This window comes from Seriola aureovittata, chromosome 1 (assembly GCF_021018895.1).
Source record: "Seriola aureovittata isolate HTS-2021-v1 ecotype China chromosome 1, ASM2101889v1, whole genome shotgun sequence".
NCBI lineage: Eukaryota > Metazoa > Chordata > Actinopteri > Carangiformes > Carangidae > Seriola > Seriola aureovittata.
Window position 1 is genome coordinate 26196317 of NC_079364.1, and position 16576 is coordinate 26212892.

General features: G+C 41.0%; 1 protein-coding gene across 3 annotated transcripts in view; it reads right to left on the reverse strand.

Moving 5' to 3' along the window:
* LOC130173468 (leucine-rich repeat-containing protein 49) overlaps positions 1–16576 on the reverse strand; it is a 37453-nt gene that overhangs the window by 11700 nt on the left and 9177 nt on the right. For 2 of the 3 annotated variants that reach the window (XM_056382766.1, XM_056382786.1), the window contains 5 exons: positions 13712–13773; positions 11391–11538; positions 9034–9117; positions 7403–7578; positions 5400–5495 (listed from right to left, as the gene is read on the reverse strand). In XM_056382766.1, coding sequence (XP_056238741.1) covers positions 5400–5495; positions 7403–7578; positions 9034–9117; positions 11391–11538; positions 13712–13773 — 566 coding nt within the window. The remainder of the gene's footprint in view (positions 1–5399; positions 5496–7402; positions 7579–9033; positions 9118–11390; positions 11539–13711; positions 13774–16576) is intronic. The other variant, XM_056382775.1, reaches the window with a different exon arrangement.

Genomic DNA, 16576 nt, shown 5'->3' on the forward strand with positions numbered 1-16576 from the left:
AGTGCAGCAACAGGTTGTACCGTGTGTGTGTGTGTGTGTGTGTGTGTGTGTGTGTGTGTGTGTGTGTTTGTGTGGTCTTGCATGTGTCTATGTAAGTGTACAGGGTGTGTGTTGTGTAGTAGGTCAAAGTCAGTGTCTTCTTTTAGATCGTAGTTTCCCTGCGAGTGCCGTCAGTAACTAGTTCAGATAGTTTTAACTAATCATAAGGAAAACTACAGCTCACCAAAACAAGCCACAAATTACACTTGCCGGTAAACACAACAACTACATTCATCGTATAATATAGCCTGAATCTTTTCCAAATAAACCACTGATGGGTAATGTCCCACTTAATAATCATATTTGTATCCACACATTAACCTTATACCTTACTTAAGGTGATCCACCAATGCACCATGTATGAAAGCCTTTCTTAATCAAATGTCAAGGGATGGTCACCGGAGACTGCGGGGGATCCCATGGCTATATTAAAAGAACTGGATACACAGAGTCATCCTTGCTGTCAATTTTCCCAGTAGCCAACCACTGAACCACTGGATAGAACTAAAAAATCCCCTGACAGTATAGAAACCCTTTTTCCCAGAGACTATGATTACAAACCACTTGTCTGTAAAACTGTTGAGAGGACACCATGAACAAGACCAATTATTAAACTGGGACCTTGCCACACTACCAACCTCTAAGATATCAAAAGGCCTCAGAATAGTGAATTGTTGCGGTGACTGCTGTTACAAAAGTAGGTATAAGTACAAAAATGGTAGAGGAGGAGAAGATGAGTGTACTCCTCCAGATAATGAAATGTGCATTCAAATGGAAATAGAACGGACTGGGACAAAGTGTAATATTTAAAGTATTAAAACCAAATGTGGTACTAAAGGAACTTTAAAATTGTAAAGTTTAAGTGTGTCCTGTTGCAAGGACACACATGAACAGAAACATGGGACTTGGATAGCACTAGACGGGGCGGCACCAGACACTGAAAGGCAATTTAAACATCAGGATATGCCACTGCTCCGAGATGTGGGATTGCCAAAGGCTGTAAAACAGAAGGACTTGGAGAGCAGCACAGGAGATAGAGCGTAACATGTAGATAAGTCACGTAAAGAATGGGGGTAACTTCTGTTCTCCTGGAAGTGTGCCATGAACACACTCTGCACTGTGTCGCATATTGTTCCCCCGTAATCGCAGCTGAAAGGCTGCCAGGTGGCCCTGAATCCCCCTCTGACATTAACCCAGCAACAAGTGCTGAGAGAAGAAGTGAACAAGGCGGGGAAGACAGAGTGAAGAATCTGTCACAATTACATGGATCCTGCTCTGGCCCATTAGACTCAGAATCTAATTCAATTAGGGCTATCTCACTTAATCCTACTGGAGTTTTAAAAAGGATATCTGTCATCTCTCAACAATTTAATACCCCAAAAGACATGGCTTGTAGCATACACGTCTCCAATAGCCTAAATACTGCGTGGTAGTGACACGCTTGAAACATGATTCTCTCGGCTGTGATTACAAAATAGCATTTCATCATTTCACTCTGGGTGAAAACAAATGGTTCAACTGGTGCAGAGCAGACGTGATATATAATAACAATAATAACTTAATATAACATAATAACTTTTCAAAACTCCAGTTACAGCATGCTACAACAGGGCGCACAAATATACTAAGATCGTAAGATAAAAAATAGGAGCACCTCACTGATGTAGGTTAAAGAAATTACAAAACGGATTTAAAGTGAATACTAAGACAAATAAAATAAAGTAAAAACTCAAACAAAGTCAGGATAGGTTCTCCAATAAAAGCATGTTTTCAGAAGGGATTTAAAAGATGTCACTGACTCAGGAAGCCAGATTTCCTCAGGCAGGTCTTTCCAGAGCCGTGGGGCCCTGACAGCAAATGCTCTGTCCCTTTTACTCACTTACTGTATTGTATGCTTATCAGGTGCTGAGCCCTGCAGAGTGTTACTGGTAAGTTTGTTTATATAGTGTGGTAGTTTTGGTTTGTTTCATTTGAGGAGACTGTTAAACTTCTTTCTCAACACTCTGAAGATAAATTATTGATTTATGTGCCTGCAAAACCAGCTGTTCACGATCTCAGTGCAACTCTTCATTAACTGAATGTATGAATAGTACAAATGCCTTTCCATCTCCACGGTGACCAACTACACTGTTGGAATTCTGGGTTATAAGTGTTCAACTCAGGGGAAATGAAAATTTAAATCTCCCACAAAGGAATAAATTTGGGATTCCATCACAGCCAAACTTTGGCAGTGACACAAGCTTTTGTCCCAAAACTTCATTGTGGGGTGACAGTGACACTGTCATGCTAAATGTGGTGTCAAAAATCATTTCAACCTCATTTTAATTTACCACCAAACTGGGGCTGCTAATGGTGAGCAGAGATAACATCATGTGTTTTCCTTCATACACAACCAGCCAATGTATCCAATTTATTTAGCGCAGCTCAATCACTCATATTACACAGAAATATGAAGGTTTTCAAGTCTTGGTGTAGTTAGCTTATCTTACTAACTAACTAGTTAGCTGATGAAGCATATTAAATACTGAGGAAAATGTATTCAACAACTTCAAATGACTACATTTCAGAGAGTCTGTTGAGCTGGCAATCTGAAGATAAACTGATTTGTTGAAACACAGGATCAGATTCATCTTCACCCTTATTCTTCATCAAATTTAACTATATTCTTAGGCAGTGCAGTTGGGCCATTGTGTACAAAGTTGTCACTTTTGCCATAACTACTCTATAATTCTGTGTGACACATAAAACCATGCTGATCCATTACAAAATACTGGCTTAAATCATACCTGGAAATAAATTGTTTCATGCAGTATGTGCAGCTTTTTCTTTGTCTGCATCTCTTTCTCTTTCCATGTTTGTGAACAGTGGTCAGTTTTTAAAGCAAGAATTTCCAAGTCAAGGGGCGCCTCAGTGGCTCACCTGTTAGAGCACTTAGGCTTAGTCCTGACTACAGTGGCCACGGGTTCAAGTCCAACCCGCGGCCCTTTGCTGCATGTCATCCTCCTTCTTCCTCCCTGACTTCCTGTCTATCGCTCACTGTCCCCTCTGGATGTTTTTCAAACAAATTCATCAATTAATTTTCTACTCTAGGTCTTCCAACAAAACTGGTGTGAAACACTAAGGACTAATGAAATTTCAAGATTTCAAGAGTTCTGACTTTTCTAAATGTGTTTTAAATGTCTCTAAACATTTAAGAAATAGAGGGCAGTCTCCAGTATGTTACTAAGAGAGAAACACACAGGCATATATACACAGTACCAATAGGTTGCCCTGATCCCCTGGCTCCTACTGAGCAGATCCAGATGTGTGAATGGGCTGGGTTCAGCTCCTGACCTGTCTAAGAAACCTAGAATCTGTTGAGATTCTGACGCAGCAGGATTATGGATGACCTGTAACAAACCATACTCTGTCTCTTCAGGGTGAAAACGAATAAACCTCCTGTTGTTAGTATATCCTGGGAACTTGCACCCCCAACGACCTTATACGTGATGTCACGCAATAGACAGACGAAAGTGTTGATATACAGGCATCAAAAACAGAGACAAGCTCATTCATCATCTGTCCCTTCATGTTCTACACGGGGGAGGATGGATGGTGTAGTTTTTTTCAGGATGTAGTACTTCAACAGCTCTTTGAGAGAATCTGGGCTAAACCGTGTAGACATTATGACCTTTCTATAAACCCACACACTATTGAATTTAACAACCTTTAAATCTCCCACCTACTATACATATTCCCAGGCATTTTACCCTTTGAACTTTTAGTCACAGATCTAGCTTCTCTGTCAAATTACTGCTCCTGCCAGAATTTGTAAAAATATTTTTTTCACTTTGTTGTGCAATACAAGCTAATGTAATACAACTCCCAACTCATAAGAGTTTGGCATTCTGAATTGCGTGAGTCTTCTTCATCACCATAACCTGTTAAGCCACATCATGAGTGAAGTTATAATAGACCCTGTAAAGGAAAGCCATTGCCATAGAGGGATTATGCTTCAGGGCCATTTTCATATCCTGGTGCAGGAAGGAAAAGCCAGCTTTGAAACATGTAATAATAGTCCTTGACACAGCCTCCACTTTCATCTCAGCCCTCCTCCTCATAACTCATCCAGACCTGGATCACATTCTCTGTAGGAGTATATCAGAGTCCTACGCAAAACATTAGATTGAGCACTGAGACTGCTGATTTAGAGTACTTCCAACACCATGTTAGAAACAGTGGAAGGAGAAAACTGTCTTTAGACATCTTAGACATATATTCACTGATTTAGCAGAGAGCACACAGAGCTCAGGAGCAGCTAAGACCCACGTCCCTGGTGAAAGTAAAGGGGTCATCATGTTGCCATAATAATACTTGAAGATGCGTTTCATGCACCAGCTACTGCAGGGATCAAATCTATATTTGGGATGATCTCTCTACATGTCATATCTAGGCCATTCTGCTGGCTGATACATAAAGAAAAGGGGTAGTGCAGCTGCTAGAAACATTGCATAATCAAATGAATAAATAAAGACAAGGACAATGACAGGGACAAGGACAAAAAGGTCAGGTAGGGAGCAGCAGCCAACCAACAGCCTGGATGAATGTTCTTTCAAGCAGGTGGGGTGGGATCTTGCACTTTGTGAGTTGACTAAATGAAAAACAATCCAATACAAAAAATTACACTGTTAAACATAGCAACAGTCATTTGGGATAGGAGTGCAGGCCCCTATTTCAACATGTGTGAAAGTGAGAAGCTCTGATCTAACGGACAGATATGGATGACTCTTGGGAAGATGAAAGAGAAACTACATTGTGCACTAGACAGTATTAGATAGGCTTAACTGAAACCAATTGTTTCGTAAGAAAGGTGTCATAATGATAGAGGACCAGGTGGCATACCTCATGTGTCAATGACAGAACTGTAACACCATAACAATAGTTTTTTGTAGATTTCAGTATTTCAGGTGGTGGCTAGTCAAAACAATTGAGCAACTGTCTTACAGCTTTTTCCATTGGTCTGTATGAAAATTCATCCTACTGATACTGAGGTGCCACAATGACTCACAATGACCAATCTCAAAAGATTGGCAAATAAAAACACAAGGGAAAGAGGACAGATATGTTTTTTATAATTTATGTGTACTGATCCTTTAATCAATTCTACACTGCATCTATCCAGATGTAGTGTAGACCTTCCAACATGACTCTTCAAATCTTGATCCTAAATTTGTCTTTCATAAAGTTATCTGTTACTACAGACAACTTTACTAATCTATTGACTGAAGACTATTTTTTGGCATCTAAGTGCTGTTTGGGTGAGCATTTTGGACATTGTGTATAGACGAGTGGGTGTACACACATATTCATTTTTGTCTTACTTGGGATCTCGTGGGCTGTTTGGACGACTGTTGGTGCGGAGTCTGCTCTCTGTTCCACCTGATGGTCGCTCTGGTCCTGAGCCTGGGCTTACTCGCCTGATAAAAAAATAAACAAAAACTGTCAACAACAGACCAAACCATTCTTTTCAGAACCTTCAGATGAAGCAAAAACAAGCAAGTAATGACCTGAATTGCACACATAATAATACATTTTATAGCCTCTCTGCTTTCTAATTACAAACACATAATTATAAATGTTATACAAATAACTCCATCACACACTACACAAAATTTTATGATTGATGATTAACTTACCAGACTCATTCGTCTCACCCTCACACATGCTTCTCTATCTCTCTCCTGTCATGACCTTCCCCCATAGTGACTTTGTTTGGGCTCTTTGTTTGGACTTTATGTTTGGACTTTTATTTAACTCCTGTTTTATCTCGAAATGATTACCCTGTGTGTCTGTTCAGTTTAACTCCTGTTTAGACTCCCTCATGATTTATTGTGCTTCTGTTAGTTACCCCCTTTTGTGTTCCTGAGCCTTAGTTTTAGAACCTTGGATTTCTTGCCGCTTCGGATCAGATTTTGTTTCACCTACAAAATGAGAGTCTTTTGTTTTATTTGTCAAATAAATCTTTGAACAGTAGCAGCTCTGCCTCTGTTGTCTGCATTTGGGTCCAGACGTTCTGATCCTGACAGTGCAAATTGACCATAATGTGGACACAGCAGACATTCCTTCGGACTATGAGTTTTTTTATTTGTTGGAGTCCCTCTATGGGGACTGGAAGAAAAAAGACTCCAGGAGAGATGACAGAGAAGCTGCTTGCACATTGGGGTGCGCATGAGTGTGGCACATGAGGAGGTTTCAAAGAGACCCTAGTTTAAGATTCACTGCCTGGCTAGCTTAAAGATTTTATTAACACCCTGGTGTCCCAGTCAGTTCCAGTATCGGTACCTTCAGCCTGCTAGCCTCAAGCCTCATGCTTCCCAGTTGGCTAGCATCATGCCTGTTAGCTTCCAGTCAGCTAATCAACCTGTTCTCCAGTCTGCACCCCTGACATCCAGCTTCTAGTCTTTACAACAGACGGCTAGCCTTCGGCCTGCTAGCCACCGGCCAGCATCTCAGTAAGGGCTCCAGCCCACTAGCCTCCAGCATGCTAACCACCAGCACACTCTGGGGATCCTTCACTTACAGCCAGCTCCAGTGGTCAAGGCCTCTGCTAGCTTCCTGTCATTTTCCCAGTCAGGTGGCAGTGAGCCCAAGGCCTCTTTGAACGTCAGCCAAGTTCTTTCCTCCACTCGTTGAGTTGTCTCTCATTGACTAGTGTGCATCCATTCAGAATGCACTGCCACTGCAAATAAATATTTATCAGAGTGCCTGCGATGAATGCGCCAACATGAAATGTTTCAGATTAAACAGAGAACTGCTCCTCTTCAACAGATACTCCATGCACATCTGCACCAACCAGGCCCCAGATCAGATTTCTTCCAGTCAGGAAGGCTGATCAGGAAATTTAATAAAACCTCCTGTTCTAATGTTCTCAGATTCCTATCTCAGCTACATCAAACCAAGTCTAAATAATTAGACCTTCACAGTGTTAGCAGAGTTGACTAACTGTATATCCAGTATGTACAGTAGAGGTAGTTGTCAACAGACTGTAAAATATCAGATAATATTATATATATATATTATATGATTCCTCCTTCAGATTTCAACAAACAGATTGATTGAACATTGGCTTGAAAAACTCGATATTGATATTGATATTGATATTACACTTTCGTTCAGTTATGGTAACAGAATCTCTCTCCACCTCCCTTAACTCATGGAGATGAATTTGAATGATAGCAGTATAATTTTTTTCAAATTATCTATAGCTATCACAATAATATCATTATTACGAATTCATTTGGCCATGATACTTGTGCAGTGAAATTCTGAAAGCCCTAATTTGGAATATGAACACAAGGTCACACGTAACACTGGTACTGTGTACCTTGGCTCATCTGGAGAAGGCTCCTGTGTGAGACCATTGGATTGGGCGGGGCTATGGGCTGGGCTGTTGTCCGGACTGACTTCTTCTTTTGCACCATTTGTTGGTGGCAGCTCCAGGCAGGCCCTGACGCCCTCCCACTGCTGCGCTGCATTACGGATCGCCAGACGCCGCTTCTCCTTGATGAACACAACACAGACAGATAAGCAGAGGACAGAGACGGTGTCAAGTGACAAGTCTCCTGAGCAGAACACAGGGCACATAAACTAAGCTAATGGAACCTGTCTGTTTTGACCTGGTCAAAAGTAAACCTCCTCCTGGGGTTGCTTGTCTCTAGGATACAAGTCTATGAAAACTACACACTGCTTTTACTATGAGAGATATCACACCTCATTAGTTAGATCTGAAATTGTATATGCACTTGTTAGACAAATATATTTGTTTCTGTTACCACAGCAGTTTGATTTAACTGTGGTTTGCTTTTATGATGGGAACACTGGCACCCACCATGCAAGAGAGAAGATTTGGGTTCCTCTGCTGTCTTTCAATTGTTCTTTCCTGGCCAAGCTGCAGTTTAATGATGCTCAGTTATGGAATGTGCCACTCCCCGATGCATGGGTGAGTCAGTATCAATTCATAGTCAATCCTTTGCCCTCATGAACCCCTGCTTGCGACATTCAATATAACATTTTCTCAACACCAGGGATTAGCAGGAGTTAGGTTACTGAGACACAATGCACAGAAACCATCTCTCAGCAAAACACACTGCAGCACAGACACAGCAGAAGCACATCAATTATGTACACACACACAATACTGCAATGACTACTGTTCACTACTGTGAATATCTTACACCATTTAAAGAAATAAAGCATAATTTACAGACCCATTTACAGATATAGTTCCTCTGTGGACAGTATATTCCTCCCCACACTTTCCCTCCTCAATGTTGCCAAAGGGCTTTGTGTTATGTAGAACTGATGTAGATAGATTTGAAAAGTTGAAAGTTCATGTCTTTCAGAACATGTATTTAATGGCCCAATAAAACACAGCCCTAACAATCCCATGACACATAAATTAGAAAACACATAAGAAGAAGTAAAAAAAGAAAAAAATGGGGAAAACAAATCCTAAACATGACCTAAATGTTTCAGAGCTTTCTCATCAAATATGTTTTGATGGGTAAGCTGAAAAAAATAGATGCAGATTATTGTTAAAAGTACCATTAAGAGGCCAAAGAGGTTGGTTATTGTCCAAATATACACTTTACCTTACGTGAGCCTGGCTACCATAATCATAATGGCCTAATTCTTTAATATGCTGAATATTGCATTCAGCGGATGGGTAAAACACTGTTAATCAGATCTCATCTCTAATGTGTAATATGTGGTACCTTTAAAATGTTAAAAGCTTTGATGTTATCAAAGCTCTGTCTAGTACTTTGAACATTTGCAACTAATTGTCTACTTCCTACCCAGAATAACTAATCAAACAACAAGCAGTTTGTGAAAAAGGGAACTTCAGAGGACACTTGTTAATTTATTGTCTGAGCTACCATTTTGTATTTGTTGTACATTTGATCTCTAAATCCAGGCAGACAAAGACAACAAGAACAGATCCGATCAGAGTGGTACCTTATGAATGGTCTGCTTGTGACTCTCCCTCTTCTTCTCCTCCTCTTTTCGAGCTTGTACACCAGCCATGCGCCGATCCTCGTCCTGAAAAAGATAGCTAGAGCAATCAGAGTGCCGCTCCATTCATGAGCTCTGAATTATTCAGGAGAGAGGGGAACCACAAAAGACACCGTCAGAAAGACCATTCTCTACACCAGAACTGGACCACTGTGGAGGCTAGGAGATATTCTCACACCAGCCGGATGCATCACAGGATTATCTGTCTGATTTTCAGTCTGAGATCAACTGAGCCCAGCTGTTGGGGAAAGCCAAAACTCCCAGAATGCAATGCTGCCAACACAATCTGAGTGTGCCAGCTGAGAGCTGGGGGATATTCCGCTGTATGTGACAAGCTAGCAGAGACGATGCTTCAGTCTGGTCAATAGAGGCAAAATTCTAGCCTCGCTGAAGTAAAAGCACTGATGTTGGCTAGTGGAGAAAGATTTGGAGGCTAGAGCTGTATGTCACTGAGGAGGACAGTTTGTAATGGGAAAAATGACCACTGTATATGATATTCTGTGAAATTTATCAATATGAGTGAGTGCTGTTTTTCAGCAATAATAACGTCTTTGTTTGGGTAGCAGTCTATTAGATTGATTATTTGGCTGTTAATGTTTCAGTCAAATACAATATATCCAATTGTATAATAAAATTAAAACATGTTACAACATATTTAATTTATTTCCTGTAAAATCTATTTATCTATAATATTAGATTTCCCTGTAAATGTGATAGTTGTCTTTAATAAAGAAGCTCTATTTGCTATTTTAAATTTATTTTCATATAAATAATACAATCAGAGTGGTATTATGTTTTATCAATCAAAATAAATATTCTAAGCCAACTGATAATATCTTGAGTCAGCGACAGCTTGAATGTGTGTTGTTTTAACTTCCCTTATTTAGTTTTTGAAATAATCCAAACACATCTGTCACACAGAGTATATCCCCACAGCAATTTACCCCAAAGCAGAACAGTACTACTGTATCTCCTAATTTGCAGTATTAACTCACCACAATTCATAAATAATAGCCAAACTCTCAGCAGTCAAACATAGATTTTATCTCAGATAATCTGATGTCACTTCTACTGACAGTATAGTGCACTGGGGGCAAGGTTTTCCAAATCAGTTGGAGGGGAAAATCGGGATCTTCAGTGGCTACTATGAAGTTTCCCCCGCAGCAATATCATGACACAGTTTGAAACTCCAGTGCTGGGCTGACATTTGTGTTGTCAAATCAAAACTTTGCATATCCCAAAAGAAAACTTTCTGGAAATAAAACAACAGCCCTGTTTTCAGGATTGACAGCTATAGAAGTAGTTTGTTGAGGGGGATTTAATGGATCATCGGATCATGAAACTTGCTAAACCTGTTGAGGACCACGTGTACCTTAAAATTCAAGTAAAAACATGAAAATTGTTGAAATTGGAGTTTTTTTTCACCATATCATCAGCAGTATGTTCTGAGGGCAAGGTGTGTGGTACTTTCAGATTCCTTTAAAGTACAAGCTCAGACCTGGGTGTTCTCTGCTTGACAGCCTCTGAAAGCATGCTGATATTTTACTGTAGCGCTTTGCTGGTACAGTGTGTAAATACAATGACTTCATGTTTATGCTTGAGAACAATCATTGTTTTGTTAGATTGGACATACATTATGTGTAAATGTTTAGCTCATAGTCACAATTTAGTCACTGATGCATTTTAGCCTCTAATACGCAACTAAGAACATGATGAATGCTGCACCAATATCAAAGAACAAAGACTAAAGAGTATAGCATCATCAAGATGTACAGGAGCTTGGAGATGCCCCACTGACAGTGAATGGGAAACTGCCTGTGGGTTCATCTGAAGTTTGTCTTGATCTGTGAAATCGTAATAATGTTTGTGTCAACACAGTCACCCTCAAGATTCAACATGTACAGGCCCTTGAGGAACATATACTCAGACGGTGGCTTTATAGGTTTGGACCATTAATTTAACGTGAACGTCTAATCAAAATTTAGCATATCATGTTAGTTAAACAATATACAGGACCACCAAACTGTCAGCATTCTTATGTGTGATCAAATTTCCTTTGATTCTTTGCTTCCATCAATATTTCTGGATCAACCTGTTATATGTTTGATAATGATAATCACATGATGCCTCCCATTGTCATCATGTGAGTTGCTGTACTAAAAATGCGAAAACACAGGAAAAATATATGAAAGGACTATAAATAAAAAATATATATAACAGCCATAATTAGTGCCATTTGGCCAGTGGCCAGTTTTCCTCTTGTAAACACACACAGACATAGTTAATGAGTTCACTCTTACTGTGATGCGCTTCATGTCCAGCTGTCTCAGATGAAGCACACAGCGCAGGACGGCCTGCTTGTACCATGTCTCCAGGGCTACAGGATTCCCATCCAGGGTGAGCTCAGAAAGGGAGCGCGACTCTCCAAGGCAGGCTAGCTGATCAAAACTAGAAACGAAACGAAGAAAAAACATTTTGAACAACACTACAAACACTGAACACTTTACAATGATTCAGAGGCATGTTGACCTAAATAAGTATTGGGAAGCTTGAGTCATCCACAGGGTAAGTCAAAAAAGACTAATCCCCCCATTTATGTTTATCTTCTTGAACCTTTAATCTAGGCTTTCAATATATTGACAGAATGAAGCCGAGCTAAAACAAGACATGAAAAACTGGTAATTTCACTGGCACACTGGCAGCCTGACATTACTCAGGGCGCAATGAAGAGAGAAAAAAAACGCTATACTGTTGATATCACCCTTTGGCCAAAGGAGACATGAAAAGGCACAGTCATGTTATGTGCAGTGGAGATTCTATCATTGCTAATTTGTGATAATAACCTTGATGAATCATTTGCCTGGAACTACATATGGACCTACTGCACTGCACTGTGCCTGATCCTAGCCAGAGGTCTATTTGGATGCACAAGAGGGCTGGATAATGGTAACCTTGATGAACTATTAAAGCCAGTGCAGCCATTAGGGAGCACTATTGAAGCTTTAACAAATGCAAAGCAAAATTTCACAATTCTAATATCAACTGCAGTCATCTGGAAATGGCACTAATTTGAAAATTCTGAACAAGTCAAACTATTTTTTCTTCTTATCTTTGAATGACAGTAGTTACAGCCACTCTTCTGCCCTGGAATGTAGTGTGGAAATACTGGAGGTCTGTGGCCTTATATTACATTATATACAAAAAAAATGAGGGGGGTTTTCACAGTGATTACTTGAGATCCCAGTGGTGTTTAACTACATCTCATACATTTTGCATAAATGTTGCATTCATAATCATAGTCACATTCCCTCTTGGGTATCATTACTACAACAAAACTGATCAATAATAGTGGCAGTAATGAAACATCTCTGTGTACCTGTCCCTGGATCCCTGGAGGTATGAATAGTGAAGATCAAAAATATACAGTATGTGTGCTGTGTGTGCAGAGTGGGGTGTGGCTGAAAACTGGGTAGCTTCCAACTTCATCTATAGTAGCACTTCAGTCCCTGCACGTTTCTTTACTGACTTCTTATCATTAGTTCTGCTTTGCTTGTATTTCACAAGGTGTTCAACTTAACTTAATAATATGGTAAGTGAAATTAATATTTGCAAAAATTCATGATTTTTTACTCCAACATCTTCTAATGAGCAAACTGACTGCACCAAGTAGTCTGGTCTGTCCCTCTACCTAGCAACAGAGCACAACTGTTTCTCCTATCAGCATTGAACAGTTTCAAAAAGGTACACGACCCTGCTTTCTATACAACCATTATAACCATAAATTCAAGAGAGCATCTTTTATTAAAATACCTTTACTAAAAGTAGAATAATAAAGGAATGAAAGAATACAAACTGATTATTTGTTGCCTATTTCTTTGTCATGATTCTCTCTATAACAGCGTGTCAGATACCAAATCATACAGACACTAGAACAGCAGGGCTGGTTTGAAACGTCAGGTCAGATCTATCACAGCACAAGGTGACTATCGTCAGAGAGGCTAATGAACACTGTCCCACCCTGAATCCTGCATACAGGCCTCACCTCCAGGCAAACACCAAGCAATTTTAAAGCTTTCTAAGGCTATGCTGCTTTAACAAGTTAACTCTATGATATCTTGATGGCCAGGCTCAGAGGGAGAGAAGCATAGAGAAAAAAAGGAGTACACATACTGGAAAAAGTGTGTAAAGCAGGTTGATGTTTGCACTAAGCAACAAAACACACCTCTAATTCATCCTACACACCCTTACCTAGCAATGCTGCTCCTGAATTCACTAAACCATCATCACCCTGTCATTAGTTTTTGGGGAAGTGAACTACCTTCTCTCAGCCGGCTTCTCTGTTATCTGCATAACTTTAAAGAATTGTCACACCCATTTCTTAGGTAACAGCATGCTAATTACCGACAATAAAGAACACATCCAGGTTTATGTTTTCTAGGTTACAGAAACTGCTCACTACAACAAATCTGTGTGTGGCTGTGCATGTTTATGGGTGTTCCGCCTGCAGCTCGTTGGCCAGGCCCTGCCAGGGGCCAAGGGAGGGGACGTGGCACTGTCCAGCCACTATCCCTGTCCCTGCCTCCCTGTGGGCAGGAGGGAGTTAAGCAGTGCGAGCTCTTACCTGGTGATGTTGTTGCAGCTGAGAAAGAGGCGCTGCAAGCAGGGCAGGCGGTCCACCTCAGTCTAGAAAGAGAAAGAGGGAGAGGGAAGAGAGAGAGATGGAGGGATGTGAAGAGGAGAAGGTGGTCGGGAAGAGGGCACTGCATCGTCACTGTCGTCAGAGCTCTGTATCCCTCTCCATTCCCTCAGTCACCTTGCAGCTCTCAGCTCCAACATACAGCATCCCCATCCACCCTGCGCATGCACACACACACATACAGCACGCTGCCTTGTCTGCACATGGAGAGGAGGGGCAGGAGAGAGAGAGTGTGAGAGAGAAGGCATGAGGAGGAAAGGGGGAGGGGAGGGAGAGCAGAGTGTATGCTGCGCTAATGCAGAGATCCCCTGCTGCAGGAGGCTGACTCAAAATGCTCACTGGAACACATACATCTAGACTCACACACACTGAGCAGCTAGCTACTGTACCTTGTAATGCAAGAACAATAGCTTGGATGAAATGAAAACTGACTGGGATGGGGTTGTTTCTTTGTAGGCAGGCACAGATATCGAAATCAATGCAGAATTTAGTGAGGGGGTGGGGTGAAGAGCAGCAGCTGGCCAGTTGGCCAGCTGGCAAGCTGAAGAGGGCACACGTGGATGTAGGCAATGTCACAACCCCAATGACTTCAGCTGATCAGATGGCAGTGTGGGGGAAATGAAATTCATTAGTGTCACGGTCTGTGTGTCTGAGAGTATGGTCAGTGTTGCACATGCTGGAACTAAAGTGGACACGCCCAGCAGCAGTCTGAATGAGCTGCGTCAGCGGCCGCCCATATTGCAGCCACCGCCCCACAGCCTCGCTCAGCACTGTTGCCTCTCTTCATTCAAATGAGATATTAGCTTAGCATTTAGGCTATGCTAGCTTATCTGCAGAGAACAGTGCCACACTGTGCTACACAGTTTTAATATTTAAAAAAAATTCCACAACCCCTGTCCACACAACCATATAAATACAGTGCAGTTACCCATCCTTGTTTTATCGATTCCAACAGCCAACATGCTGACTATAGAACATGAGACATCATGAGCATTGCCGGAGAGAGCCTTTGTCTGTTGTGTTTTGTGTGTGGCTGCTGTGTTACATCGTTTGACACTTGATCAGTGGAATTAATGTAATGAAATAATATTACCTGTGAAAAATGTATATATTAGTTTAATCTAATGTCTAACAACAAGTTAGAATACAATGAGTTATGTGTCACATTTCAGTGAATATTCAGCCTCAACATTACAGGACTTGTGTGATGCTTTGAGAAAAACATGTATTAACCTTGTGTGTGAGAATTAGATGACAAAACTGATGCCACTTTCATGTCTGCACAGTAAATGTGAAGCTACTGCTGGTATCCAGTTACCTTACCTTACAAAGAGTGGGAACAGCTAGCATGGCATTGTCCAAAGCTAACAAAAGCTACATAGCCTATTTAAAGCTCTGTATTTAACACATTATAGCCAAATGTTGAGGCTGAACAGTCAGTCATATAACCACTAACAAAGGAAACGTGTCTCAGCTTTAGATTGTTGATGTTTTGTGTGTATCTGCAATACAGGGCTGTGTTCTTTCCTTCTTTAAAAAAAACTGCAAGTCACGCCATCCAGTGCTAGCTAATACTGACCCTCCACCACACTCCCAGAGTTTCTGTCTCTGCCAGCCACTGTATGGATGCTGGTGAAGCAGCACGCTGTCTGAGACTAAATATAGCAGCCCATCTCAGACAGGATGATGTCATCACTGAGCTGATGTGCTGCATAACAATCGGCCACCAATGTCGTGTCTTTTTCAAAGAACCTGATTGATCAGATCCAATCAGCGAACAGGATCTGATGTGCGATTGGGTACAGCTTTGTTGCTGTGTGTCTGAGTGTGTGCTTGTTTCCCTGCTGGGGTGTATTTATGTGTCTGTGTGCCCGTGCCTTCACCTCTTTATCCCAGCTCCACCCTCTTCTCACTGACAGCTTGCGTGTTTTAATTTTTCACACTCCTTCTGAGCTTTGACAGGGACAATACTCCACAGACACAGGACTACCTCTCATCACCATTGTCTGTGTTGCATGCAACAACACACACCACAAAATGGCATGAAAGCTGCTCAAATAAACACACAGATACATGTGGATGCTGAGAAAGTTTCAAAGATTGTAAGCTGTTGGGTTTGTGGCCGCTCTGTGAATAGCACAGACTTGAGATGTGAGTTAAGCTGGCACACATCTGGCCTCCAGTATTATGTGCTAGAATTGCAGATGCTGTTGTGTGCACACTGTAGTGTTGGTCTTGTTCTACACTTCACAGGGATCAGCTGTCAACCAAAATGTTTTGTCAGAAATGTGATTTTCTTTTCTTGGATTTTTAGTTGTAGAAGTTTGAGTTTCTCTTTGTAACAACAATGTTTCTGGCCTTAAAGGTCATATTTTGGAAACTTGGAATTACTCACTATTGCTGTTACTCTACTTCAGACATAACTCAATTATTTCCCAAAGAACTTTGGGACACCATGTTCATTCATCCACATAGATCCTCTCAGACGCAAGAGCATGTAAAAAGTAGAACAGACCTCACACACAGATATACTGTACTGAACTAATTAATTGACAGCAGAACTACACTTTCTATTCTGATGTTGCTTGACTCAATACTGACCCACAAGAAGTCAAACCCAATGGAAAAAAAACTGTGCTAACTGCTAATCCATAGAGTCGGTCACCATCTGGGTGATGCCTTTTTACTTTATCTGTTTTATCACTGCTCATGCAGACTACCTCACTGCTGCAACTGTTCCTAGTGCCAAAAATGACTGCCTGTCACGGATTTCTCAACAGGAAGACCCAC